At 51.3% G+C, this 27568-nt stretch overlaps 1 protein-coding gene across 3 annotated transcripts in view; it reads right to left on the bottom strand.

The window, feature by feature from the left end:
* The window catches only part of NEMF (nuclear export mediator factor), a 36767-nt gene extending 32434 nt beyond the window's left edge, over positions 1-4333 (bottom strand). For all 3 annotated transcript variants that reach the window (XM_077819694.1, XM_077819695.1, XM_077819696.1), the window contains exons 1-3: positions 4216-4333; positions 2037-2105; positions 1133-1235 (exon numbers count right to left, since the gene is read on the bottom strand). In XM_077819694.1, the coding sequence (XP_077675820.1) occupies positions 1133-1235; positions 2037-2105; positions 4216-4274 (231 nt within the window). In that variant the 5' untranslated portion in view covers positions 4275-4333. The remainder of the gene's footprint in view (positions 1-1132; positions 1236-2036; positions 2106-4215) is intronic.
* Between the last annotated feature and the right edge of the window lie 23235 nt (positions 4334-27568).

Raw genomic sequence — 27568 nt, 5'->3', positions numbered from 1 at the left:
TGCCATGCTTCTAGGAACATCTGTGTCCATGTACTTATCACTGTTGTAATCGCACTGTCGTCGCTTCCTCGCCCGGTTTTGCAGGTACTGCACATACTGCTGGATAATGCGCAAGGTATTTACAGTGGTCAAAACTGCAGTGGAGATCTGAGCAGGCTCCATACTTGCCATGCTATGGCGCCTGCACGGGTAATCCTGGAAAAAGGGCATGAAACCTAGGAGAGCAGAGTGGCAGCAGAAGAGGTGCTGTTCGGTTCACGATAGCCGGAAAAAGGCGGGAAATGGTTGTCTTCTGTAGCTTTCACGGAGATGGGAGCCCAGGACAGACAACATGGAGAAGCTCAGTTGCGCGGCAAGAGCAGTAGAGCAGAGTTGGCGGTGGAAGCTGTGCTGCTCAGTTCACAATGGCTGAGCAGAGTTGGCAGCGGAAGCGGTCGATGAAGAAGAGAAAGAGTAGATACTTATAGAGATTACACAGAAAGTGGAGAGGAAATGCGACATGGATTCATAGTACCAGGAGAGAAGCGGTTCACCATACTACACTGTCTGCTGAAAGCAGTATGGCGTCTGCACGCCAAAAAGGCGCGAAATGATTGTCTGCCATAGCTTTCACGGCGGGAGGAGAGACTTACACCACACACCTAGAAACACTCGTGAGAATGTTTTTGCCCCATCATGCACTGGGAGCTTAACCCAGAATTCCAATGGGCGGCGGGGACTGTGGGATAGCTACCCACAGTGCACCGCTCCGACATTCGATGCTAGCCTCGGTACCGTGGACGTACTCCACCGAATTCACGCTCTTTAGTGGAGATACACAAGACCAAATGTATAAAATCGCTTCCAAAAATTCGAATAGAATAATTTCGAAATAATTTCGTACCGTAGACGTACCCTAAGTCTTAAAAACTACATTTTGACTGTTGTCAGGTACCAAGCATCAGTTCTGTGTCCCCCACCATTCTGCAGTTGCCCTTTCTTTCAGCCAGTCCCCACATCATCATCATCAGCTTGACCAAGACCCACTCAGCTAGTTGGCAATACTTTAATAGTTCATTTACATCTCAGATGTGAAACTACAGCATTACTCTCTCTTCTGAAGGAAATTTCAGAAAGAGAAAGATTAATTTACCTTCATTGCAAATCCAGATGGCATCATATTCTTTGGCCACTCAAACTCTGTTGTGTGAATCCGTATACCAGATTCAATTAGAAGTGTAGCTTTACAGTCTGGCCTGTTGACAAAATAAAGACTAGTTTGACACTTTAAACGCCACCAATTTGTCATTATACCAATGACATTTCATTAGAGCTGCACGCCAAAGTACCACAGATAGCCCTACAACTTCAACTATAAGTCAAAGAAATCTTTCAGAGGAAGCTATGGTCAAAAATATTAGAACAGTTGAGATATATTGAGGCCAGGTTGGTAGCAAAAAGACGGAGTTAAAAACTAAGTTTAAGATAAACTAAATTAAAGGCTAGATATACTGAGATTACTGAGTACTCCAAAAATATCCAGGATTACCTTTTGCAGGAAGTCGTTTTGAAAGGCCACCCACCCAGAGCACTGTCCAGTTGGTCAGGTGCATTACAAATAGGAAAAGAGAAAGCTAACAGTCCAACACAGAAACTGGGTGACCAAAAGGGACTTTTCTGGCCCTATGTAAAACGCATCAGACTACACAGACTCATTGCTTCAGAACAGCAACTCCTGTGGTCATAACTGCTTATCATTACCACAGCATATGCACTATTCTTGGTATTTACGAGAAAAAACTTTTGGGTGCAAAACACACCTGCTCTTCCACTTATTTTCTGTATTTTGTTTGTAAAAAGGGCAAAAACAATTATCTTCCTGTGATATTTCCTAAGATTCCCATGATAAAAATATTTTTCTTCTTCCAGGGAACACCACAAAACTAGTTTTTAGCAAACTGGTTATAAAGGCTCGATAAGCAGCAATTAATACAAGACAAACAGGCTCAAATTTAAGGAGGAATAAAACAGAGCTCACAAATGTTAAGAGTTCTTACTTTTGAAGGCGAATAAGATAGGTCTTATTATCCACATCATAGACATTGTTTACTCTCATTCCCAATAAGCTGTTAAATAAAAAATAAATACATTTTGTGAATCCAGTATAGAATTCATACAAGCCTGTCAGAAAGATTCAGTGACAACTGAATTTATGTGTACATAAATAAGTTTGCTAGGTTACAATATATTATACAAATAGCATTTGAAGAGGTGATAGGGTAGACGCAGTAAAATGGACAAGCTCCAGGAGAAATTATGATACAATTAGAATATGCGGGGAGCACTATTAATGAAATAAATGCAAAAAGGAACTAAAATAGAATAGCCACTTGAACAAGACTTTAAAGCAACTCCAGAATTTCAGCAACAATTCATTTTATGAGACACTAATGCATATGCATATCTCTGCATCAGCAATTTATCACTGAAGCGCCACTACATTAGCAAACTAGCCCCCCTGGCTGATGACTGTCAGCAGTACATCTGGCTAAACAGGTGCTGAGAATGCTTGACGAGCTAGCCTGGATGGGACTCAAGCACTTTCAGCACCACCACAGAAAGCACAACTGAGATTTGATGCCATTGCTGTTTCATTCATAGTTATTCAAGACAGCATAACATGGATGATAAAACTCCCATGTAAATCACACCTTGAGGGGTATCAGGGTCTCCTGGGTGGAAGGGTGGAGGGACTATATGAGTTCCAGGGGGTAGTGGGATGGGGTCTCAGGACGTCCATGAGGGACAGTGGAATGGAGGTGGAGGTGCAGTTTGTCTGGGCTCCAGTGGGGTGAAATGGATTGTGTGCGCACAGGGGTCAAGACGCCCCTAGTCTCCTACATGGGGCAATGGGTGTGTGTGCAGAAGAATCAGGGCTCCCATGCGAGGCAATGGGGTTGGAGATGTCAGGGCTCCCCTGGGGGACAGTGGGGTGGGATGGTCAGGGTTCTCCTGGCCTTTCACATGGGGCAACGGATGTTATGGAGCATCAGAGTTCCCATAAGGATCCATCGGGTAGGGTGGTTCCCAGATCTCTAACATGGGGCAACAAGGGTTCCTGTGGGAGGGCTGTGGGTTCCCAGGTCTCTCACACCAGGCAGTGAGGTGAGAGGTTCCTGGGGGCAGGGGGAAATTTGACTAGGGGGCTCCTATGGGGGCAGTTCCCAGTTTCTCACATAGGGTGGGGGGGTTGGTAGGGCAAAGGCATTCCCAGGGGGCAGTAGGATGGGGGGTGCCCCAGTCTCTCACACAGGGTAGTGGGCTGGGGGTTCCCATGGTGGGTTCTCATGTGTGACAGGGTGAAGGGTGGTTGGGGGGCAATGGGGTGGGGGTTCCCATGGGGGGAGTTCTCATGGGGGCAGACAGTACCAGTCAGGGTGGTTGGGGGGCAGTGGGGTGGGAGTTCCCATGTGGGGGGTTCCCATGTGTGGGGGGGCAGTACCGGTCAGGGTGGTTGGAGGGGTGGGGGTTCCCATACGGGGGTTCCCCTGTGGGGGGGCAGTACCAGTCGGGGTGGTTGGGGGGGTGAGGGTTCCCATACGGGGGTTCCCCTGTGGGGGGCAGTACCGGTCGGGGTGGTTGGGGGGGTGGGGGTTCCCCTGTGGGGGGCAGTACCGGTCGGGGTGGTTGGGGGTTCCTCTGTGGGGGGCAGTACCGGTCAGGGTTGTTGGGGTTCCCCTGGTGGGGCAGTACCAGTCGGGGTGGTTGGGGGGTGGGCGTTCCCATACGGGGGTTCCCCTGTGGGGGGGGCAGTACCGGTCGGGGTGGTTGGGGGTTCCCCTGTGGGGGGCAGTACCGGTCGGGGTGGTTGGGGGGTGGGCGTTCCCATACGGGGGTTCCCCTGTGGGGGGGCAGTACCGGTCGGGGTGGTTGGGGGGTCCCCTGGGGGGGCAGTACCGGTCGGGGTGGTTGGGGGTTCCCCTGTGGCGGGCAGTACCGGTCGGGGTGGTTGGGGGGTCCCCTGTGGCGGGCAGTACCGGTCGGGGTGGCTGGGGGGCAGTGGGCTGGTCCCAAGAGGGCGGCAGAGTCGGGGGGGGGGGGCTGTTCCCGTGGAGGGGGTTCCAGCGCGCGGGAGCACCCCGTGTGGGGACGGGGGGGTCTGAGGGAGGGGTCCCGGTCTCTCGGCGGAGGCGGGTCCCCGGACACCCCCGGGCCCCGGCCGGGCGCTGACGCTACCTGTCCCTGAGCTCGGCCAGCACCGCCCGGATGTCGATGGTGTTGAAGCGGGACTTCATGGCGGGACGCCCCTGACACACCGCGGCCCCTGGCTCCTCACGCTCCCAGACACCAGCGGCCGCACATGCGCAGTGCTCGTCCCTACGGCACGCCCCGGCAGACCAACTTGTGCGGCGCGTTTGGGGCGGGTCCGTGCTGGCGCCGAGAGCCCCGCGCGGCGCGGGGGGGGACGGCCGCTGCCGGTGGGGCCGCGCCACGCTCCCCTTCGCCCCGGGCCGGTGTACTGCCAGCGCCCCCCCGCATTCCTGATTTTGCCTTTAGCCCCTCTCCTGCTGCTGCCTCCGGCTGCTTGACGCCCCCGACCAGCCACTTTCCGCCCCCTGCTCAGACCCTGCCCGCCCCAGCTCCGATTCCCCCCTTTGCCCCCCGTCAGAAGCCGCCCGCGCAAGCCTGCGGGTGTAAGGGCAGGGGGAAGGGCAGCGGCTTCAGCAGCTGAACGGAGCATGCTCGAAAAGAACAGGCGGACTTGGGGCACCTTAGAGACTAACCAATTTGTTTGAGCATGAGCTTTCCTGAGCTACAGCCCGCTTGTCCTTTAGCACAGCTGCCCGCTCCCCCATTTCCAAACGAGGAGCAGCAGCGAGACGTGGAATATTTCGCTCAGGGTGCAGGATTCAGCTGCGCTATGGCAAAACCAGGATTAAAAATTTCGAGCTGCCTGGGGCAGAAAGTGGCCCGTTCCTACGCCGAGCGGGTCGCACCTGGCAGCGGGCACCAGGATTCTGTATGCGGGGCGGGGCTCCCCGCACCTGGGCTCCTGGACGGGGGATGCGGGCACCGAACCAGCCCGGGACCGGGGTCTGCTCTGGGAGGACAGCGGAGCCCACACACCGACAGGAGAGGCCGGGGGGAGCAGGAGCATCCCCCCATGGCAGCCTGGCCCCGTCTGGCCAAGGCACACAGCTCCCCAGCGCCGTTTAAAGCCGGAGATGGGAGCGGGGAAACCCAGCCGGGCGCCGTGGCAGGCGCCTGTGATCCCAGCTCCTGGGGAGGCTGAGGCCGGCGGATCGCTGGAGCTCGGGGGTTCTAGGCTGCGGCGGGCGGTGCCGAGCGGGTGTCCGCACTAAGCTCGGCAGCGATATGGTGAGCCCTGGGGAGCTTGGGGTCACCAGGTTGCCTAAGGAGGGGTGAACCGGCCCAGGTCGGAAACGGAGCAGGTCAAAACCCCCCTGCCGAGCCCTAGTGGGATCGCGCCTGTGAATAGTCCCTGCAGCGTAGCCTGGGCAAGCCGGGGAGACGCGGTCTCTTTTTGTCCACACACCCACCGGCCATCCTGGATGGGGGGGAGGGAGGCACCATGTGCCAGAGGCTCTGAAGGGGGAACAGGGACACCCTCACACCAGGTGTCTTGAAGCCAGAGCTGCGATCTTGATTTACAATCATTGAAACTCAATCTCTGGCGTAGATAGAACAGAACAGTGCACGTTTTCCTTGTTTTTTAAGGCAAAAATCCTGATCTTTCCAAGGGGAGTGCTTGCTTACATTTTTCGTTTGGGGAAGGATTTGGTTTGCACTCAAAGATCTGTCTGTGGGTGTTAATCCGCGATCTGAAGGGTTAAATGCAAACAGCATTTAGATGAGACCGCTAGTGCTGCCCACGTCTGGCCAAAGGGTGGAACTGACCAGCCGCGTTGCAAGCGGGGGCTGGGAGGGACCTGGGCACGCTGGGTAGAAGGGCTCCTGCGTTGTGTGTAATCCTGGCTATGTAGTAGGAGGCTGAGGCGAGCTGGCGGAGTTCAGGGCTGCACCCTGCTATGCTGAGCAGGTGTCTGTGCTAAGGTTGGCGTTAAGATGGTGATTCTGGGGAGTTCGGGGTCCCCAGGTTCCCTAAGGAGGGCCCCCCGGAGCAAGTTAAAACTCCCGCGGGGATTGATAGGGGGACTGCTGCACCCGTGAACAGCGGCTGGAGCACCCCTGGGCAAGACAGCGAGAGCCCGTCTCTTCTTATACACCCCCCCCCCCCCCGCTCCTTTATCGGGGGTGGGCGCACTCACACCCTGGGGATCCTGAATTGGGGTGGAGGGAGGCACCCATGCACCAGGGACCCTGTAAGGGCGAACAGCGGCACCCACGCACCAGAGATCTGTGGGGGGAGAGTGGCACCCACACACCCAGGATCTTGCATGGGGAGACAAGGGCATCCACACTCCCGGATCCTCTACACAGGGACGGACACCGACACGTCCAGGATTCTGTATGCGGGGCTGGGCTCCCCGCACCTGGGCTCCTGGACGGGGGATGCGGGCACCGAACCAGCTGGGGACCGGGGTCTGCTCTGGGAGGACAGCGGAGCCCACACACCGACAGGAGAGCCCGGAGGCCGGGGGGAGCAGGAGCATCCCCCCATGGCAGCCTGCCCCCGTCTGGCCAAGGCACACAGCTCCCCAGCGCCGTTTAAAGCCGGAGATGGGAGCGGGGAAACCCAGCCGGGCGCCGTGGCAGGCGCCTGTGATCCCAGCTCCTGGGGAGGCTGAGGCCGGCGGATCGCTGGATCTCGGGGGTTCTAGGCTGCGGCGGGCGGTGCCGAGCGGGTGTCCGCACTAAGCTCGGCAGCGATATGGTGAGCCCTGGGGAGCTTGGGGTCACCAGGTTGCCTAAGGAGGGGTGAACCGGCCCAGGTCGGAAACGGAGCAGGTCAAAACCCCCCTGCCGAGCCCTAGTGGGATCGCGCCTGTGAATAGTCCCTGCAGCGTAGCCTGGGCAAGCCGGGGAGACGCGGTCTCTTTTTGTCCACACACCCACCGGCCATCCTGGATGGGGGGATGGGAGCACCCGCCCGCTGGGGGTCCTGAAGGATCCCATGTACTGGAGGTTATAAAAGGGGAACAGGGGCACCCACACACCGGGTGTCTCGCAGCCAGAGCCGCGACCTTAAGTTACAAACTGCAATCGATGGGGAATCGACCCCGCCCCTTGTGGCGCTGGATAATTAGCTTCACTGTTATAAATGGTCATTTCCAGTCGGGATTTTGTGACATCGACTTCAAGCCAAAGGGGTCTTGTTCAACCTTCCTCTGGTGAATTAAGGAACCCTTTAAAATCACATATTCCCCCCTCTGGGAATTTTTAAAACAATGTATTTAAAACGCTGATTAAATCGCCTCTTAACTTCCATTCAGTGAAATCAATTGACCTTCTTCAATCTCTCGCTGTAGATAAAAAACAAAGGAAGTACACTGTTCTGCTCTAAGGCAAAAATCCTGCTCTTTCTAAAGGGAGTTACTGTTTAAACTGTCAGTTTGGGGAAGGATTTGGCTTGCACTCAGAGATCTGTGTGCTGGGTTATAATCTGCGAGCTGAAGGGTCAAACGCAAACAGCATTTAGATGAGACCAGCGGTTCTCAATCTGGGGTCCGTGAGCCCTTCCAGGGGGGCCGCAGAGTCCCGCGGCGAAACCCGGTGCCCCCAAACCCCAGTGCTGAAGCCAGGAGTGGAGCGGGGCTGAAGCTGGTGCCCCCCCAAGCCAGGAGCAGCAGATGGCTGAAGCCGGGAACCCCAGCGCCCCCACATTGAGGCTGGGGGCTCCACTAGGAGCCCCCTGCCCCTACAGAGCCCCAGCCACACCTCCCTGCACCCTGAGCTACTCCCTTCACTTCACACAGCTCCGAGCTACCCTCTCGCTGCACCCTGAGCAGTTTGCAAACTTTCTGAACTGAGTTCCCCCTTTGAGTTATGTTTTGGTTGCGTCCCCCACAGCCCAGACAGGCAGAGTAGCCTCTTGACTGAGCCAGGGGGTGAAGGTGGCACTCAAACCCCCCCCCCCCAGACCTTACTGTGCGGAGCTAACTCAAGCCCTGTCACCCCTCACTTCCACCCCCCAAATCGAAGTGAAATTCCCTATGCCTCAGGATCCCCAACCAGGAGGCCTGAGCTCTCCTCCTCCACCCTACCACTGGGTCCTGGCATTTTTATAGCATGGGGGCGGCCTCAGCAAGGAAAAGGTTGAGAGCCCGTGACCTAGGGCACCATTTCCCCTAAGGCTGGCCCTGACCCTTAAAAAAGGGGAACGGGGCAACCGCGCGCCAGAGATCCTGAGGAGCCCAGCCCCCGCCAGGCACTGCTAACACTCCTCCCCCAGCGGAATCTGTGTGGGCACCAGCAGACAGGAGACACTCAACCTGACCCCCCCGAGCAGGCCCTGCTGCTGGGCTAAGTATTGGCACCTCCCCGGGAGCTCAGCTGTGAGCAGGGGGGTAGAATGAACTCCCACCGCTACTTTGGGGGTGGGGGGTGTTCCCTGCAGCCACATTTGCCTGTACACCACAGCGGGGGGCCTGTGTCGTGCTGGGCCTGAGACTCAGCTGGGATTGTCTGCAGGTGACCCTGAGGTACCCTGCTCTCTAACTAGGGTGACCAGAAAGTAAACGTGAAACATCAGGACAGGGTGTGTGTGTGTGTGGGGGGGGGTAATAGGTGCCTATATAAGAAAGAGTCCCAAATATTGGGACTGTCCCTATAAAATCAGGGCATCTTGTCTGTAGTGAAGGACACTGCTCCACGTAGGAATGTGCTACCAGTAGCACTTATGAATACAGTGACAAAGTTCTTCCTCTGCCTTGGTGGGTCCTGCGCTTATCGGCAGATTTGCTTGGCTCAGAGACTCACAGCCACCCTCAGTTTGGCCACTTTTGCTAGTGGCTCAAACCTGCCATTCACTCAGCTAACCTCATTACTGGCCAGCATGGGGAAAGAAAGGAGAACAATCCCCGCAGTCTCTGCTGACCCACCTAGTGGGTCAGGGGATAGGCCAGGGACCTTCCCCTCTGGTGGGACCCACAGTCTAGGTCACCTCCTCTCAAATAGGGAGTTGAGAGGGATAGGGGGAACCCAGGCTCACCCTCTACTCTGGGTTCCAGCCCAGGGCCCTATGGATTACAGCTGTCTACAGTGTCTCTTGTAACAGCTGTGTGACAGCTAAACTCCCTGGACTACTTCCCCATGGCCTCCTCCTAACACCTTCTTTATCCTCACCACAGGATCTTCCTCCTGAAGCCTAATCACACTTCTATTCCTCAGTCCTCCAGCAGCTTGCCTTCTCACTCCTTGCACACACCCCTACTAACTGATGGGAGGTCCTTTTCAAACCAGGTGTCCTGATCAGTCTGCCTGCCACAACTGGTTCTAGTATGTTATAAATTGGCTCCAGGTGTCTTCATTAGCTTGCCTGTCTTAATTGGTTCTAGCAGGTTCCTGATTGCGCTAGGGCAGTCCCTGCTCTGGTCACTCAGGAAACAGAAAACTGTTTATCCAGTGGCCAGCATATTTGCCTTCGACCAGACTCCTGCAGGATCGGTGGGCACTGTCCGGGGTTCTCTGCTCGGTGTCCCCGTCCGGTTCCCTTTGTTTGACCCTTTGACCGCACTCCCGTCCCTGTTTTTCATGAGTTGTCCCCCGTAATTAGTTGGCTCTCCAGGCCCTGTGGATCTCCCCCTTAGGCTGGGGGGGGGCTCCTTTCGTAGTGGACGAGCTCCGCCCGCCCACTTCCTGGATCCCAATAGACCAGACTCCTGCAGGAGCGGTGGGCGCTGTCCGGGGTTCTCTGCTCGGTGTCCCCGTCCGGTTCCCTTCGTTTGACCCTTTGACCGCACTCCCGTCCCTGTTTTTCATGAGTTGTCCCCCGTAATTAGTTGGCTCTCCAGGCCCTGTGGATCTCCCCCTTAGGCTGGGGGGGGGCTCCTTTCGTAGTGGACGAGCTCCGCCCGCCCACTTCCTGGATCCCAATAGACCAGACTCCTGCAGGAGCGGTGGGCGCTGTCCGGGGTTCTCTGCTCGGTGTCCCCGTCCGGTTCCCTTCGTTTGACCCTTTGACCGCACTCCCGTCCCTGTTTTTCATGAGTTGTCCCCCGTAATTAGTTGGCTCTCCAGGCCCTGTGGATCTCCCCCTTAGGCTGGGGGGGGGCTCCTTTCGTAGTGGACGAGCTCCGCCCGCCCACTTCCTGGATCCCAATAGACCAGACTCCTGCAGGAGCGGTGGGCACTGTCCGGGGTTCTCTGCTCGGTGTCCCCGTCCGGTTCCCTTCGTTTGACCCTTTGACCGCACTCCCGTCCCTGTTTTTCATTAGTTGTCCCCCGTAATTAGTTGGCTCTCCAGGCCCTGTGGATCTCCCCCTTAGGCTGGGGGGGGCTCCTTTCGTAGTGGACGAGCTCCGCCCGCCCACTTCCTGGATCCCAATAGACCAGACTCCTGCAGGAGCGGTGGGCGCTGTCCGGGGTTCTCTGCTCGGTGTCCCCGTCCGGTTCCCTTCGTTTGACCCTTTGACCGCACTCCCGTCCCTGTTTTTCATTAGTTGTCCCCCGTAATTAGTTGGTTCTCCAGGCCCTGTGGATCCCCCACTTAGGCTGGGGGGGTGCTCCTTTTGTAGTGGACGAGCTCTGCCCGCCCATTTTCTGGATCCCAATAGGACCAGACTCCTGCAGGAGCGGTGGGTGCTGTCCGGGGTTCTCTGCTCGGTGTCCCCGTCCGGTTCCCTTCGTTTGACCCTTTGACCGCACTCCCGTCCCTGTTTTTCATGAGTTGTCCCCCGTAATTAGTTGGCTTCCCAGGTCCTGTGGATCTCCCGGTTAGGCTGGGGGGGTGCTCCTTTTGTAGTGGACGAGGTCTGCCCGCCCATTTTCTGGATCCCAATAGGACCAGACTCCTGCAGGAGCGGTGGGCGCTGTCCGGGGTTCTCTGCTCGGTGTCCCCGTCCGGTTCCCTTCGTTTGACCCTTTGACCGCACTCCCGTCCCTGTTTTTCATAAGTTGTCCCTCGTAATTAGTCGGCTCTCCAGGCCCTGTGGATCTCCCCCTTGGGCTGGGGGGGGCTCCTTTCGTAGTGGACGAGCTCCGCCCGCCCACTTCCTGGATCCCAATAGACCAGAGTCCTGCAGCAGCGGTGGGCGCTGTCCGGGGTTCTCTGCTTGGTGTCCCTGTCCGGTTCCCTTCGTTTGACCCTTTGACCGCACTCCCGTCCCTGTTTTTCATTAGTTGTCCCCCGTAATTAGTTGGCTTCCCAGGTCCTGTGGATCTCCCGGTTAGGCTGGGGGGGTGCTCCTTTTGTAGTGGACGAGGTCTGCCCGCCCATTTTCTGGATCCCAATAGGACCAGACTTCTGCAGGAGCGGTGGGCGCTGTCCGGGGTTCTCTGCTCGGTTCCCCGTCCGGTTCCCTTCGTTTGACCCTTTGACCGCACTCCCGTCCCTGTTTTTCATTAGTTGTCCCCCGTAATTAGTTGGTTCTCCAGGCCCTGTGGATCTCCCCCTTAGGCTGGGGGGGTGCTCCTTTCGCAGTGGACGAGCTCCGCCCGCCCACTTCCTGGATCCCAATAGACCAGACTCCTGCAGGAGCGGTGGGCGCTGTCCGGAGTTCTCTGCTCGGTGTCCCCGCCGATTCCCTTCGTTTGACCCTTTGACCGCACTCCCGTCCCTGTTTTTCATTAGTTGTCCCCCGTAATTAGTCGGCTCTCCAGGCCCTGTGGATCTCCCCCTTAGGCTGGGGGGGGGCTCCTTTCGTAGTGGACGAGCTCCGCCCGCCCACTTCCTGGATCCCAATAGACCAGACTCCTGCAGGAGCGGTGGGCGCTGTCCGGGGTTCTCTGCTCGGTGTCCCCGTCCGGTTCCCTTCGTTTGACCCTTTGACCGCACTCCCGTCCCTGTTTTTCATTAGTTGTCCCCCGTAATTAGTTGGTTCTCCAGGCCCTGTGGATCCCCCCCTTAGGCTGGGGGGGATCCTTTCGTAGTGGACGAGCTCCGCCCGCCCACTTCCTGGATCCCAATAGGACCAGACTCCTGCAGGAGCGGTGGGCGCTGTCCGGGGTTCTCTGCTCAGTGTCCCCGTCCAGTTCCCTTCGTTTGACCCTTTGACCGCACTCCCGTCCCTGTTTTTCATTAGTTGTCCCCCGTAATTATTTGGTTTTCCAGATCCTGTGGACCCGCCCCCCACCTTAGGTTGGGGGGGATCCTTTAGCAGTGGAAGGGCTTCGCCCGCCCACTTCCCGGATCCCAATAAGACCAGATTCCTGCACCCCACTGGTCTGGGTCTGTCACAGTACGTATGGATTGTAAGAAATTGCTATTGTATTAAACTGCTACCTGATGTAGCAAATGCCTATTGATAGCAGTTTCTTGCACTATAGTTTACGTGAAATCACTACATGAAGAAAGGTGCTCTCTATAGCAGTTGGCGATACGTATAGATTGTAAGAAACAGCTTTTGTAAAAAGATGCTACTTTATTTGTACATGCTTGAAAAGTCTTATCATATTTCAATCTTCCCTCATAGGTCATGTTTTCTAGACCTTAAGTTTATAAGTGTACTCTCTATGCCATTATCTCAATCATTACGATTTTGAATAGAAACATATCCAGAATTGATCCCTGGAGAACCCCACTCATTATGCCCGTCTTATTTATCGTTATGTCCATCTAGGTTTCATTTCCATAGTTTGTTTATGAGAAGGTCATGGGAGGCAGCATCAAAAGCCTTACTAAAGGCAAGATAGACCGTATCTACTGCTTGTCGGCTTTTTACACTGTTAAAGAAAGCTATCCGCTTGGTTTTACGTGAGACTGCTTGAAATACGGTTTCTAGCAAAGCTGGACCTGTCGCTGCTGCAAGCTGCAGGGATGCCCTGCTGCCTGTGACACTGCAATGGGATGAAGCTAATTCCTACAGGCAGGACCTTCTCACACCATGGGTATGTGAGACCGTTATCTGTAGCAATCAGCTACATCAGCTGACCTCAGTGAATTCTTACCATTAGCAGTTCCTGAGAGTTGCGAAGGGCCGTACCTGTTAGCCTTGTGGTGTTCTGAACATTAGCTCTTATGCTAACAGAAAGTGACATGGATTGGGTACAAGCTCAAGATATGACAGTCTTAACTCCTGTGCTGACAAAACATGAAAATGACCTTTTCCTTACATATGTTTCTGGATGGTACACAGCTGTGGCCAGCTCAATTAGGGCCCAGCTGGCCCTGATAAGAGGGCTGTGGGCCACAAGCTGGAGAAGTCTCACTCTAGCCCTGGAGTGAGGGGGAAGGGGAATAAGGTACTTAGAATCATAGAATATCAGGGTTTGAAGGGACCTCAGGAGGTCATCTAGTCCAACCCCCTGCTCAAAGCAGGACCAATCCCCAATTAAATAATCCCAGCCAGGGCTTTGTCAAGCCTGACCTTAAAAACTTCTAAGGAAGGAGATTCTACCACCTCCCTAGGTAATGCATTCCAGTGTTTCACCACCCTCCTAGTGAAAAAGTTTTTCCTAATATCCAACCTGAACCTCCCCTACTGCAACTTGAGACCATTACTCCTTGTCCTGTCCTCTTCTACCACTGAGAATAGTCTAGAACCATCCTCTTTGGATCCACCTTTCAGGTAGTTGAAAGCAGCTATCAAATCCCCCCTCATTCTTCTCTTCTGCAGACTAAACAATCCCAGTTCCCTCAGCCTCTCCTCATAAGTCATGTGTTCTAGACCCCTAATCATTTTTGTTGCCCTTTGCTGGACTCTCTCCAATTTATCCACATCCTTCTTGTAGTGTGGGGCCCAAAACTGGACACAGTACTCCAGATGAGGCCTCACCAATGTCGAATAGAGGGGGACGATCACATCCCTCGATCTGCTCGCTATGCCCCTACTTATACATCCCAAAATGCCATTGGCCTTCTTGGCAACAAGGGCACACTGTTGGAGAAGGTCAAGGGGAGCTCCAGCCTGTTAAACCTGCAGGCCCTGATGAAGGCCTTTGAAAAGGTACAGGGTGGCTGCAGAGGTGCAGCCCAGGGATAGGCAAATGCAGCAGGTCCTAACGCCTTGCCAATGATGAGTGGCCATTACACTGCAGTCTGCCCCAGTGAGTGGAGGCTAGATGATGACTGGCGGTAGCCACTGAGGTAAGGTGGGTTTAGAGGGTTGGGGTTCCCTGGGAGGGGAAACCCAGAATAAGGGGTTACTGCAGGGGCAGCACCCCAAGGTGAAGGGCACCGGAGTCTAGCAGGGATATGGGTGCCAGTCGCAGGTAAGACACTGTCTAGTAGGAGGCGCTCTATAGACTGGAGAGCTAATTCCCTGGATGACCAGAAGGAAGTGCTGTGCTGGCGAGTCTCGACCTCGCTACAGTGCCATTGGATTAGAGGAGCTTTTGTGGCAAGAACCACCAGTAGACCAATGCATGTGTAATTATGTTTAAAAACTCCCACCTTAACCTATTACTTCCCAATTCATGAGGATAAAAGAACTAGCACACTGGATACCAGTAATATTATAAACTTAAACTTTTCTTTGTGGCTCAATTGGACAAGGTCGTACAAACTAATGAAGAGAAACAACCAAATTATCCAGCTGACTGAAATCACACAGGCCCAGGTTCAGACACGCAGTTTGGCTAATTTATATCAGGGATCTGAAATATAAAGAGTATCTGCACAAGCAGAACAAATTAAAACACACCATTGGTATGATATTCTTAAAGGATGGGCCCCCTGTTGATCTTCAACTTTAAAAATTGTTACACCCAATTATTCTTTTCTTTATTCTGATACGTTTAATGTTAATTGTAATGTGTGGTATGTTCTGTTGGATACTGAAACCACCAGCTCAGATTGTTTCAAAAAAATTATATAGCCTTGAGACAATTACATAAAGTAATAAATACCGCTGGACTGAAGGGTCATTTGAGGGTAAAGGTAGAGCTGAATTTATGAAATTTGACTTTATTTTGCATCAAATGAACAAACCAAACTTCACTGTTCTAACATTGTAACTCCTGTTTGCCCCCCAACATTCTAAATATTCATTACACGTGTTTTAATAAGATTCCATATTGTAACTAAAACCCCATTTTAAAATGCTTACTCCATTTTGCAAAACCCTGCTGTAACCTCATTAACTTAGTTCAGGTGTGTGAATGAAGGATGCATGGATAATGGAATCAACCTCCAGCCCCACCCCCCAGACCAGTAAATTTCCACCCCCTGCTCAGACCCTGGCCACGATTCGCCCCCTTTGCCCCCCGGCCAGAAGGCGTCCGCAGAGTCCTGCGGGTGTAAGGGCAGGGGGAAGGGCAGCGGCTTCAGCAGATGAACGGAGCATGCTCAGTGCCCGTACGTGGCACGTTCCTACGCCGAGCGGCACCCCGCAGGACACCGGCTCGGGGGACGCCCGCAGGCCGCTCTTTCCCGGCCGGAGGGGGCGGCGCTAGCGGCGGCCCGGTCCGGCTCCCGCCTGCCCCGGAGGCTGCCGTCGGCGAAGCAGGGCTCGGAGAGGAACGTCTCGGCCCGCTCCAGCGCCGGTGCCTCGGCCCCGGGGCCTGGCCAGGGCGGAGACACAGCTCCGGAGTCCGGCCGCCGGGGGATCCTGCACCTGTGGGCTACTGCGCATGTGCGGTGCCGGGGGGCACGGTGGGGAGGGAGCGCCCTGGGGGCGGGGCCTGGGTCCCGCTTCTCCCTGTCGCCTGGCAACGGGCAATCCGGGCTCCGCCTCCGCTCCCCGGTCCCAGGTTCCTGGCCCGGGCTCCCCCTGCGGCGGCTGCGGGGAAAGAGCGGGACGCGCGCCCCGGCGGGTCCCTCGCGCCGCTCTGGGGAGGGGACCGGGCCCGGCTGTGAACGGCCATGGGGTCAGCCCCGGGATTGCCGCGGAACCAGGCCCTGCCGTGCCGCAGGCTCCCAGGGCCGCGGGGGGCCAGTCCCCTGGGCCCAGATCCTCCCGGGTTTAGGCACCTAAACCCCACTGGAGTCCTACCTTCTCCGTGCCTCAGGTCCCCACCCCGGCAAGGGCGGTCACAGCCCTGCCCTGCCCCCCAGCGGCGGTGTGAGGATAAAGACCTTAAAGATTGGGAGGTGCTGAACTGCTACAGCAATGGGGCCACAGGAGGGATAGCTCAGGGGTTTGAGCATTGGCCTGCTAAACCCAGGGTTGTGAGCTCAGCCCTTGAGGGGGCCATTTAGGGCAAAAATCTGTCAGGGATGGTACTTGGTCCTGCTATGAAGGTAGGGGGATGGACTCAATGACCTTTCAAGATCCCTTCCAGTCCCACATTTCTATGATTCTACAAGACAGACTACAAACAGGCAGAGATGTGAGAAAACACACACACTCCCGAACAGAACCACATAGGGTAATCTATGATATAAAAATACCCACAAACCAACCACACACAACTAGCCCATGGACCAGGCTGGACTTGTTCCTGTCACTCTCATTTCACATGCCCTTTCCTCCTAGTGTTCGTCACACTCACTTGTTGCATCTTCTTTTAAATCAGGCCCTGTCCCTGCAAACACTGGCCAGGATTCCACAAGAGGCCCTGCGCACTCGAGTCCTTACACCTACAAGCAGCTCCATGGAAGCCAACGAGGGTCTGCCACATGCATGCAGGGATCCCCCCAAGTGGACCCATTTGCGGGATTGTGTCACTTCTGCATGAGTTTGCTCATGTGAATAGTCTAATCGACTTCACTGCGGCTCTGCACATGCATAAAAGTCCTTCCATGTGGATCAGTTAGAGGATCAGTGGCTTTGGCCCCCAAACATGTCTGAGCTCCGTACAGCCGCAGAGGTCCACCCACACTTATCTCATTGTAAAACTGGGATCTTTGAAAGAATACGACTTTTTCATCTCAGCATTTACAAACATCCCCCTTTAATGTGCTACTTTATAGTCATCACTGCATGCAAGAGAGATGATTAATCCATTTTAATTAGTGATAGCACTGGGACTTCTACTGAGTTTGACCCCATTGTATGGCAATTTTACACCTTCAAATACTTTTACTCACACCACTATGTTGTCACTGTTACATCAGCTGCATTGTAAATGAATCATAGGTAGAAAGGGGACCCCATTTCAAACCCTCTCAGGCTCAAACCCTGCTAGCAGCTCCGTGTAGGTGGACGCCTGCAGAGTCTTCGATGAGCTTCATCCTAGGTGCAGTGAGCCACCCGCAATGATCAGCTTGTAAGATCGGGGCCTTCGTTGTGACAACTTCTCTGATGATCAGAACAGTTGCTGAAATCATTCCCAGAAGTGTGAGCAGCCAGAGAAGCTTGAACTCAATCATGTATTAAAATATAGACTCTCTGTCTCCACTTCTGCAAATGTGCTCAATAGGCATTCACATTGTCCCCTAAGAGTTTAATAAGCATGGGTTATTATGGAGCTAGAAATCAGACCAGGGCAGTCATTTAAAGATACATCTCTGTAAGAGAAGAATTTGGGCCCAGTGAATTTCCCATGTTGAAGAATTTGGCTTCCAGAAAGTAGCAGAGTACAGAAAGTCCCACACAGCCGTTGCTTGTTCTTGCCATTGTTACGAATTGTACCTGGTAGGACACGCACACAACTGCTGCGAATTATACCTGATAGGTCACGCACAGTTCGAATCTAGGCTGAGGCACATTAACAAAGTCCACAACTGCAGAGTTCCCAAAAAACACTAAGTTTATTACGCTCGAGCGTAGTGCCCCCCTGCTAGCCAGGAGGGGACCCCGAATACAGATTATACAAAGGTTATATACTTTTTAGCAAAGCATGTTGCCCTCGTGCATCAGAAACCGTAGCCAATAAACAAACCCTTTTTTTATCTACCACCTATCCCTGCTTGGTGCATTCCTCATGCTCAACTAGTATGCCTCCTGGTGCATGATGTGCTTGCTTTTAGACAATGGTGGGCCCCAAACCGAAATGGAGTCACATGTGCTAACTTTTCCTTAACACCATTCGCTCATACTGCACCGTGATCTTTTGTCCAATGTGGGTTTTGATCTGACCTGAATTGTTTTCAGGATGCAGTTTCTTGGGATTCTGTGGCTAAGTCATCCCACCACCATGGTCAAACTCATGGTAGAAGTGGAAAGTGTAGGGGACAATTTCCTGGTGCAAGTGCTGGACGAACCAACTAGGGGCAGAGCTCATGGTAGAAGGCTCTGGGGGAGGAAATTTCCCTGAGGAGACCCGAGCTGAGATACCTCCACATCATCCTGGTAGGGGGCCAAGATGGAAGAAAGCCACAAGCCCTGCACATCCCCAGAGCACCGCAGAAGGCTAGGGCTCTCCATGCAGACGCCTTTTACCTCCAGACCAGCTCTAGCCCCAAATTCAGTTGAAGGCAATGGGAGTACCGGCTTCACAGCCCCACTGATATCCAGGTGTCCCCAGTTGGGCACAAGAAATGAAGGCACCCAAAAATCAGTAGATGCTTTTGAGAACGTTGACCTTCCCCTCTCTGTGCCTCAGTTTCCCCATCTGTAAAATGGAGATAATACTCCTCACCCACCTTGCTAAAGCACTTTGAATGACAAACACTTTGGAGAGACTGTAGAGAGAGAGGAACTTTCCTCACACACGGGACAAAGAGACCTAGCAGCAGCCATATTGCTTCCCACCCCTTTGACTGAGTCCCTGGAATGCCCAGTGAAAATATGCATCCACTGAACAATTCTAGACTATCTTTGCATCTCTCGTGGCCACAAAACTGCTCCTCAGTGGCATATTGGAAGAGCAGATGCCCCTGACAATACTGCCTGGTGTTGGGAGGACAAGATATTCTCATTACAAAGGAATATTGAGATAATCAGAAAGCTGGAGCCAGGGACCATCCTATAGTTTGACTTAAGAGAGTCAAGAGCTTTGATTCATTCTAAATTAGACTCTTCCTCAGTCACTCTGTGTGAGTGTGTGGATACAGAGAGAGAAAGTACATGGGTGTGTACCTAGTATGGGTAGGAAAAAGCAGGGAGAGGAGGCACGGAGCAGAGACAGGCACTAGGGAAAGACACCCATGGGGAATGGGGAGCAAGTGGGTTGAGGGAGGAAGAGCCAAAAAGGGACAGAAGGAAGGAAAGAGGTGGGGGGAGAAGAGAGAGAAAACAGGGAGGCCTGGAGGGAAGGCGAGCTGGGGAAACTCAGGGGAAGAGCACACAGGCCCCAGGGAAAGGGGTTGGAGGAGGTGCAGAGGAAGAGAATAGAAAAGAATGAGAGAGAGAGAGAGGGAGAAGATGAAGGGGAAATGAAAAGCATAGAGAGAAGAAGGGATAAAGAAATGGCTCAAGGGGAGGAGAGAGCAAGACAAGCCACCACGGTATGATCCAGCTGGGATAGTGGAGCCTGTTGTAATAATTTGGGCCTTGTACGCCTACCCCTATTGTAAGCTTAACTTTGGGTAAGTGGATAAAAAGTTGATCAAATGTTCCAATAACTCATAACAGGGAATGTTGATGAAAGGGAGACAGACTGAATGAGCCAAAACAGAAAGGCCAACTAGTAACTCAAGGACAGTGTTAAGATCATGCCTGGTCAACAAGAGAACTGTGGGGCTGGAAATCAAGGGACCAAAACTGGTGTGTCGGAAATGAGGTCTAATTGGTGGACAAAATAATAAGAGGAAGGACTATTCCACCCATCGCTCCCTTTGGGGTCCGTTAGAAAAAAGACCTTCGGGGGAGAATGAAGTGCTCTGACTAGCTGGGAGATGGGTGGACAGGAAGAAGTGAGCTTCACTGCGCGGCTGCCACATCCACCATCTCCTAGGGACCTCAGGATCCACCGTAACGCTGTTGGGCCTTCATGATCCTGATGCTGAGAAATGTCCTGTCCAGACCAGGCCTGAGAGAGAGGGACCCAGATGACACAGCCACCTCCACTGGCTCCGGCCAAAGCCCAAACACCACCTAGGACGTAAGACTTTGGTTCCTGCTGTCACCACCGCCCCCACCTTTGTGTGTCATTTTCCTTCCCTCCTATTTCTCCTTTTTCCTCTCCCTCTCCTTTTGCCTTCTGTTTAGTAAGAGTCTGGCCGAGCTGGCCAAGACTGCATATTTTGCAACACTGCTGTGATCCTGTGACTAAAGAGGTAGCAAAAAGCAATGTTCTAAGCAGCCCAACGCTGGTACAAGTTTGCCAGGTCTCAGAGTGGCTGATCGCACTGTGTGCTGTGCCTTTGTTGAGGCCTCACCAATGTCAAATAGCGGGGAACGATCATGTCCCTCGATCTACTCGCAATGCTCCTACTTATACAGCCTAAAATGCCGTTAACAGTGTGCCCTTGTTGCCAAGAAGGCTGACTCATATTCAGCTTCTCGTCCACTGTAACCCCTAGGTCCTTTTCTGCAGAACTGCTGCCTAGCCACTCGGTCCCTAGTCTGTAGCGGTGCATGGGATTCTTCCGTCCTAAGTGCAGGACTCTGCACTTGTCCTTGTTGAAACTCATCAGATTTCTTTTGGGCCAATCCTCCAATTAGTCTAGGTCCCTCGGTATCCTATCCATACCCTCCAGCGTATCTACCACTCCTCCCAGGTTAGTGTCAATTGCAAACTTGCTGATGGTGCAGTCCACGCCATCCTCCCGATCATGAACAAAACCGGCCCCAGGACCAACCCTTGGGGCACTCCGCTTGATATCGACTGCCAACTAGACATGGAGTCATTGATCACTACCTGGTGAGCCTGACAATCTATCCAGCTTTTTATCCACCTTATAGTCCATTCATCCAGCCCATACTTCTTTAACTTCCTGGCAAGAATACTGTGGGAGACCGTATCAAAAGCTTTGCTAAAGTCAAGGAATAACACATCCACTGCTTTCCCCTCATCCACAGAGCCAGTTATCTCGTCAGAGAAGCAATTAGGTTAGTCAGGCATGACTTGCCCTTGGTGAATCCATGCTGAGTATTCCTGATCACTTTCCTCTAAGTGCTTCAGAATTGATTCCTTGAGGACCTGCTCCATAATTTTTCAAGGGACTGAGGTGTGGCTGACTGGCCTGTAGTTCCCCAGATTCTCCTTCTTCCCTTTTTTAAAGATGGGCACTACATTAGCCTTTTTCCAGACATCCGGGACCTCCCCCAATCACCATGAGTTTTCAAAGATAATGGCCAATGGCTCTGCAATCACATCCGCCAACTCCTTTAGCACCCTTGGATGCAGCGCATCCGGCCCCATGGACTTCTGTACGTCCAGCTTTTCTAAATAGTCCCAAACTGCTTCTTTCTCCACAGAGGGCTGGTCACCTCCTCCCCATGCTGTGCTGCCCAGTGCAGCAGTCTGGGAGCTGACCTTGTTCATGAAGACAGAGGCAAAAAAAGCATTGAGTACATTAGCTTTTTCCACATCCTCTGTCACTAGGTGCCTCCCTCATTCAGTAAGGGGCCCACACTTTCCTTGACTTTCTTCTTGTTGCTAACATACCTGAAGAAACCCTTCTTGTTATTCTTAACATCTCTTGCTAGCTGAAACTCCAAGTGTCATTTGACCTTCCTGATTTCACTCCTGCATGCCTGAGCAATATTTTTATACTGCTCCCTGGTCATTTGTCCAAAGTTCCACATCTTGTAAGCTTCTTTATGGTGTTTAAGATCAGCAAGGATTTCACTGTTATTTACTATTCTTTCTACACATCGGGATGGTTTGTTCCTGCAATGTCAATAAGGATTCTTTAAAATACAGCCATCTCTCCTGGACTCCTTTCCCCCTCACGTTATTCTCCCAGGGCCAGGGGATCCTGCCCATCAGTTCCCTGAGGGAGTCAAAGTCTGCTTTTCTGAAGCCTAGGGTCCGTATTCTGCTGCTCTCCTTTCTTCCTTGTGTCAGGATCCTGAACTCGAGTATCTCATGGTCACTGCCTCCCAGGTTCCCATCTACGTTTGCTTCCCCTACTAATTCTTCCCAGTTTGTGAGCAGCAGGTCAAGAAGAGCTCTGCCCCGAGTTGGTTCCTCCAGCACCTGCACCAGGAAATTGTCCCCTACACTTTCCAAAAACTTCCTGGAATGTCTGTGCACCGCTGTATTGCTCTCCCAGCAGATATCAGGGTGATTGAAGTCTCCCACGAGAACCAGGGCCTGCAATCCAGTAATTTCTCTTAGTTGCCAGAAGAAAGCCTCATCCACCTCATGCCCCTGGTCTGGTGGTCTATAGCAGACTCCCACCACGACATCACCCTTGTTGCTCACACTTCTAAACTTAATCCAGAAACTCTCAGGTTTTTCTGCAGTTTCATACCGGACCTCTGAGCAGTCATACTGCTTTCTTACATACAATGCAACTCCCCTACCTTTTCTGCCCTGCCTGTCCTTCCTGAACAGTCCTTCCTTTACCACGTCTCTACAGTCCCCCTCGTCCTCTCCAGCCCACCTGGTCCAGGCCTTGATCACCCATCCCATTAACTCTGCCCTCCCCCCACATCTCCTCTCATTCTCCTTCAGAGCCCGTTGTAAAATCATCTCACCCGTCAGACCAGCCCATTCTGATCCCTCCCCTGGCTCCCTCGCAGGTCCTACGCTAGAGCTAGCAAATTCCCCAAATATGCATCTCTCAGGGCCACCCAAACCATGCGTGAATTCAGCAAATCATTTCAGCCACACACAAAAAGGGAATGTTTTGTTTTAAAAGTCAAACCAGTTTGTTTGGACCATTCCACAGCAAAATGTTGTCACTTTTCTTTTTGAAATTGAGGCAACTTTACAAAAAGCAGGGGGGTTGAAAAACACCCACAAACAACCTGAAACGAAAAACCAAAACAATTTTGTTTCAGGCCAAACCAAACCAATATATATATATATATTTTTTTTTGGTATTTCTCCGACTGGCTCCCAAACTGAAAAGTCACTGATTCGCTCAGCTCCATTCAGCACCCGAGTGCAGTTCTTTGTTGAGTCTTTGCAAACTTCGTCCCCACCTAGCTCTCCGGGCTTATTCCCTCACACTCTCCCAGTCATTCCCTTTGTGTCCTTCCCTGGCTCTCCCTTGCCAACCCCCTGCCATGCTACTCCTCAGGCTAACATTATTCTCCCTTTCTCCTGCCCAAAACTTCCCTCTCTTCCTTCAAGTTCCTCCTGAAACAAGATCCTGCTCAGGAGAATGGGAAATCAAATAAACCAAGCAAGAGATTCTCTGCTCTTTGGGGTCGGGCCTGTGCCCTCCCTTGTGTTGTACAGCCTCCAGCATGCTGTTGGGACTCACGGGTCCTGCGCTCAGATTGCCTTTTATTGCAGCCTTTAGGGAGGGGATTTAGTGTCTGTGTGTATCCTTAGGAAACAATCTTCTCAGCCCTTTTATTCTCTCAGCCCTGGGCACCAATGCAGCTGTGGCTGGACGAGCAATTGGAGCGGCTCACGCTGAGACAGATGGCCAGTGCAAGCTCATGCTTCAGGTATTCCATGGTCACTGAGAGGTGAGGAAGGAATTTTTTACTCATATGTCAGAGAAAAGCAAAGCTGGCCAGGTGCATTGTGGGGATTTCACCTTCCCCTTTGCTGCTGCCAGAGGCAAGCTACTGGAGTGGACTGACACAGAATCATTTTGCACCTTGTGGTCGAATCTCCTTTTCTCATGACACATTATACAGACAGGGTTTGTGGGGAGGCCCCGGGGCTCCCTTGGATTAAAATTCCCAACAAAAGCCAAGAGCAATCCTCCCTTAATCCAATCTGGGGGATGCAAACCACAAGGCTCTGGCCAGACAGCCCCAGCCCACCTTGCCTCTGTGATGTCAGCAGTGGCCCTGTGTCACAAAGGGGGTAGGCCCTGTGTCAGAAAGTGGGTAGGCCCTGTGGCTCAGTGTGCTCTGGGAGCTGGAGGAGGGAGCACACAGCTGTCTGGGCTTTGCTTTTCAGACAGTTGGGAGCACTTTTTGGAGTGTATAGCACCTGTTTATACAGAACTCGCGGAGGAATCCACATCCTCACTGTCATCTGCGATCATATGTGAGACATCAAAATTCTTCTGTGGCTTGACCATCCCAGCACAGGGGTGAGGGACCTTTCCAGATACTCCACAAAGAAGTGGGCGGCGGGGGGGGGGGGAAGAGGGGGGAGGGATCTTCCAGTTTTCCCGCAGGCTGATCTGGGGGAAACATTCCAGTGAGGGGCTGGGAAAAGGAATCTGAGCTCTCCTCTTCTTCCCTTCCTTCTTCCATCTCCTTGCCCCCTCGTTCTTCTCCCTCAGTGCCCCTTCCTCTCTCTTCCTGATTCCTCCATGAATGAGGGTGGATAAAAAAATCAATTAAAACATCAAAAGTATCAGATTTCAGATAAATCTATTTAAAATTTAAATGTGAAAGTATGACAACCTCTATTCAGGCTTAAATTTAATATAATCTATTAATATAACTGAAATTAAATAAGCAAATATTCTAGACCTCCTTGCTTGCTGTCAAAGTTTTAAAGAAAGTCAAAAGCATTGACCTGGTAGATGTCGCTGACTAACCACTTGGAAGGAACCAGAGTTTGCTGAAGTTCTAAACCCTCTTTCGATGGCAGTAGCCTCTTCTGCAGGTTCAGAGAGAATATTTTCTTCATTTCAGTTTATCCAACTAGTTCAGTTCAATGAGTAGTTCATCTAAAGTTTAGGACTCAATTGGGAGTTGAAAAAGCAGGGAAGTTTGTTTTCCTCTTCTAATCTATGAATTAAAAAGAGATGTGAGAGGATGAGATCTATTAGTTCTAAAATCTTGACGGACGTGGTGACCAGAAAAAAATCAGTTCAACTGATCAGTTGAGGATAATACTTCTTTTGTTTAATACATCAGTTAGATTTAAATGCAAAACAGGCTTTTTTTCTTATGCACCCAGCACATTTAAAGTCATTTTCTTTAATAACAAACCATTTTAAAATGCTTTTGTGCATTTTTAATTGAATTCCAATTTCCATCTAAATTTAACTTGACACAAATCATGAGTGAAAGATTATCGCCATCCAGTAAATAGGAAATGTATGATTCACCATTTTCTATCACAATAAAAAATGTAAAAATTAAGACTGAATAACTGTATGTTAAGCGATATAATTGCTTACACAAGTGTGTATACACCTAGTGTATCCTCAAGGTTAGGAAAAAGAAGTATGAAATTATACCAAGCGCTGAGAATCAGCCTTTCTTTAGGTAAATATCTAAAAAGACAAAATGGAAAACAAGATTAAAATCACTGATTTAATTAAAGATTTCCTGTGCTTGCTGATTTAAATCACAATGAAAATCACTGATTTGACTCACTCTGATCTAAACCAGTCCATATTGCCAGAACTTGGTGTGGGGTGGAAGGGGGTAATTTTAAATTGTGTTGGCTGTCAAGTAATTTTATCCCAAAACTTAGTAAAAATATTTTGTTTAGAGAAACAAGAAGTTTTCGGCTAGTTCTTAGATCTCTTTTCCTGACAATTCAGGGTGTGACTCCACTATTTGAGTCACAGGGGTTCTTTTACATACCTGAGGGCAGTGGTTCTCAAAGCTGGTCTGCCACTTGTTCAGGGAAAGCCCCTGATGCGCCAGAAAGGTTTGTTTACCTGCCAAGTCCGCAGGTTCGGCTGATCATGGCTCCCACTGGCCACAGTTCACCGCTCCAGGCCAATGGGGGCTGCGGGAAGGGCGGCCAATATGTCTCTTGGCCCGTACCGCTTCCCGCAGCCCCCAGTGGCCTGGAGCGGTGAACCGCGGCCAGTGGGAGCTGCGATCAGCCGAACCTGTGGACGCGGCAGGTAAACAAACCTGTCCAGCATGCCCTGGGCTTTCTCTGAACAAAGTGGCAGACCAGCTTTGAGAACCACTGCCTTAGGGAACGCCATGATTAAAGCCAAGCAAAATAATCACTGTTATTAACCATGGCTATTTTATTATTAAACAAAAGAAAACACTAAACAAAACAACAAAAGACAGAACACAAATGATAAAAGGCTGATTTCTCTTCAGTCTCATCTGTATGCTTCTCTCTGGAGAGCTTTTAACAGATTACACCTTTGTGAGCAGGCTTGCCTTTGATGGGGCACTTTTCTTTTGGTAAGTTGAAACCAAGGTCTTATTTCCCCAAATTATTGTGAGTCATAGATACTAAGACTGTTTGTGGATGGGCAAACTAATTTTAAGAGCAGGCGGATCCTTTTAATAACTAGACTGTTTCTATAGATGGGCAAAGTAAGCAATTTTAACTAAATCCTCTGAAATAGAAGAAAGTAGTTACATTACTTAGTTAGAAGAAACCATTTAAGGAGCTGTCTCGAGACTGGCCAATTAACAAAATATTTAAAATCTTAAATTCAGTTAAATCCCGCTATTTCTCCGTTTCCCAATGTTTAGCCCTTGCCTCTTTCCCAAATGCATGGTCTAACCATTTAGTGGTTAACAGGAAAAACTGTTAACTTCTTAAATTACAACAGCATTTCCATATCACAACAAAACTGTTACAAGAGTTTATAACTCTCATCCCTTGGCAGGGTTCTAGTTAATGTCTCTTACCAACACATGCTGAAGTTTTAGGGAGGTTTCCTTGGGCTGGTTTCTTCGGGAGTCTTCTCTCTTCTGTCTGTGTCAGCTTGCTTGTAGAGAGGGAGAGGATGAGTTGAGTTTGAGCAGGGTAGCAGAGCGTGTGCAGGGTGGTCACTTAGAGTTTTTATACTCGTCTCTTCCCTATTTCTGTGCAATTTTAGAGAAACACACCTCTCTCGCCTTTCATTGGCGCCGTACATTCATGGAGCCTCTTCATCTTATGGAAAGGTAGTTTGTTAATGTGTATATGTGTTAGGGTTGTAAGTATTTCTTGACAGTTATATTTCCTTTGTTTTTGTTGGAGAGATTCTCAGAACATCTTCAAATTTAGTCTTTTAACTCTTAACTTATTCCGTTCATTTTCTGAGATATTTCTTCAGTTTTATTAGGGTTCAACAGGAAATGAAATTCTGTTTTTAAAAAGTCCAAACCTGTGGTTTATGTAAAGGTTTTTAGTTCTCGAAGCAGTCTTTTAAAATTAAATCATTCTTAAGGAGTCTTTAGCTTAAATAGTGATTGAAGAAGTTGTTGATTCTGTAGAACAATTGTTGATGATGATTCTTCTTATCTTTCTGAGTTGGGGGAAGAAGTGGCTAGAGCTCTGCCAGTAACTAATTACTTCCCCATTAATATAATAAACAGTCTAGACTTAAATGTCTTCTTATATTGGTAATCAGCTGAGCAAGGTCATTAGATTTCATGTTAGTACATAATTGCATTTTACCACACGTAGCAATGATATTAGAAAACCATATTAGATACTTTGCATTCAGTTAAAATACTTTGCAAATATGCCCTCCAAAACAGTTTGCCATTTCAATATTTTAGAAATCAACTAAGGTTTTCTAAAAACTTTTTCTGAACTACACACCTTTTTCTCTAAAAATGTAAGGTCACAAACAGAGGGTTTTCTTGCAAAGAGGGGCTGGTAGAGCCCACTTTACAGCCTAGATTTATTGTTCTAACACATCCCTAAATTCATTTTGGAATATCCAACATAAATAACATGCTCACATTCTCCTACGAGGCCAGATCTTTCCTAAAACATTTTTCTTTATAACATT

This window comes from Eretmochelys imbricata, chromosome 6, assembly GCF_965152235.1.
Source record: "Eretmochelys imbricata isolate rEreImb1 chromosome 6, rEreImb1.hap1, whole genome shotgun sequence".
Classification (NCBI taxonomy): Eukaryota; Metazoa; Chordata; order Testudines; family Cheloniidae; genus Eretmochelys; species Eretmochelys imbricata.
This window is presented reverse-complemented; position numbering and strand designations above follow the sequence as displayed.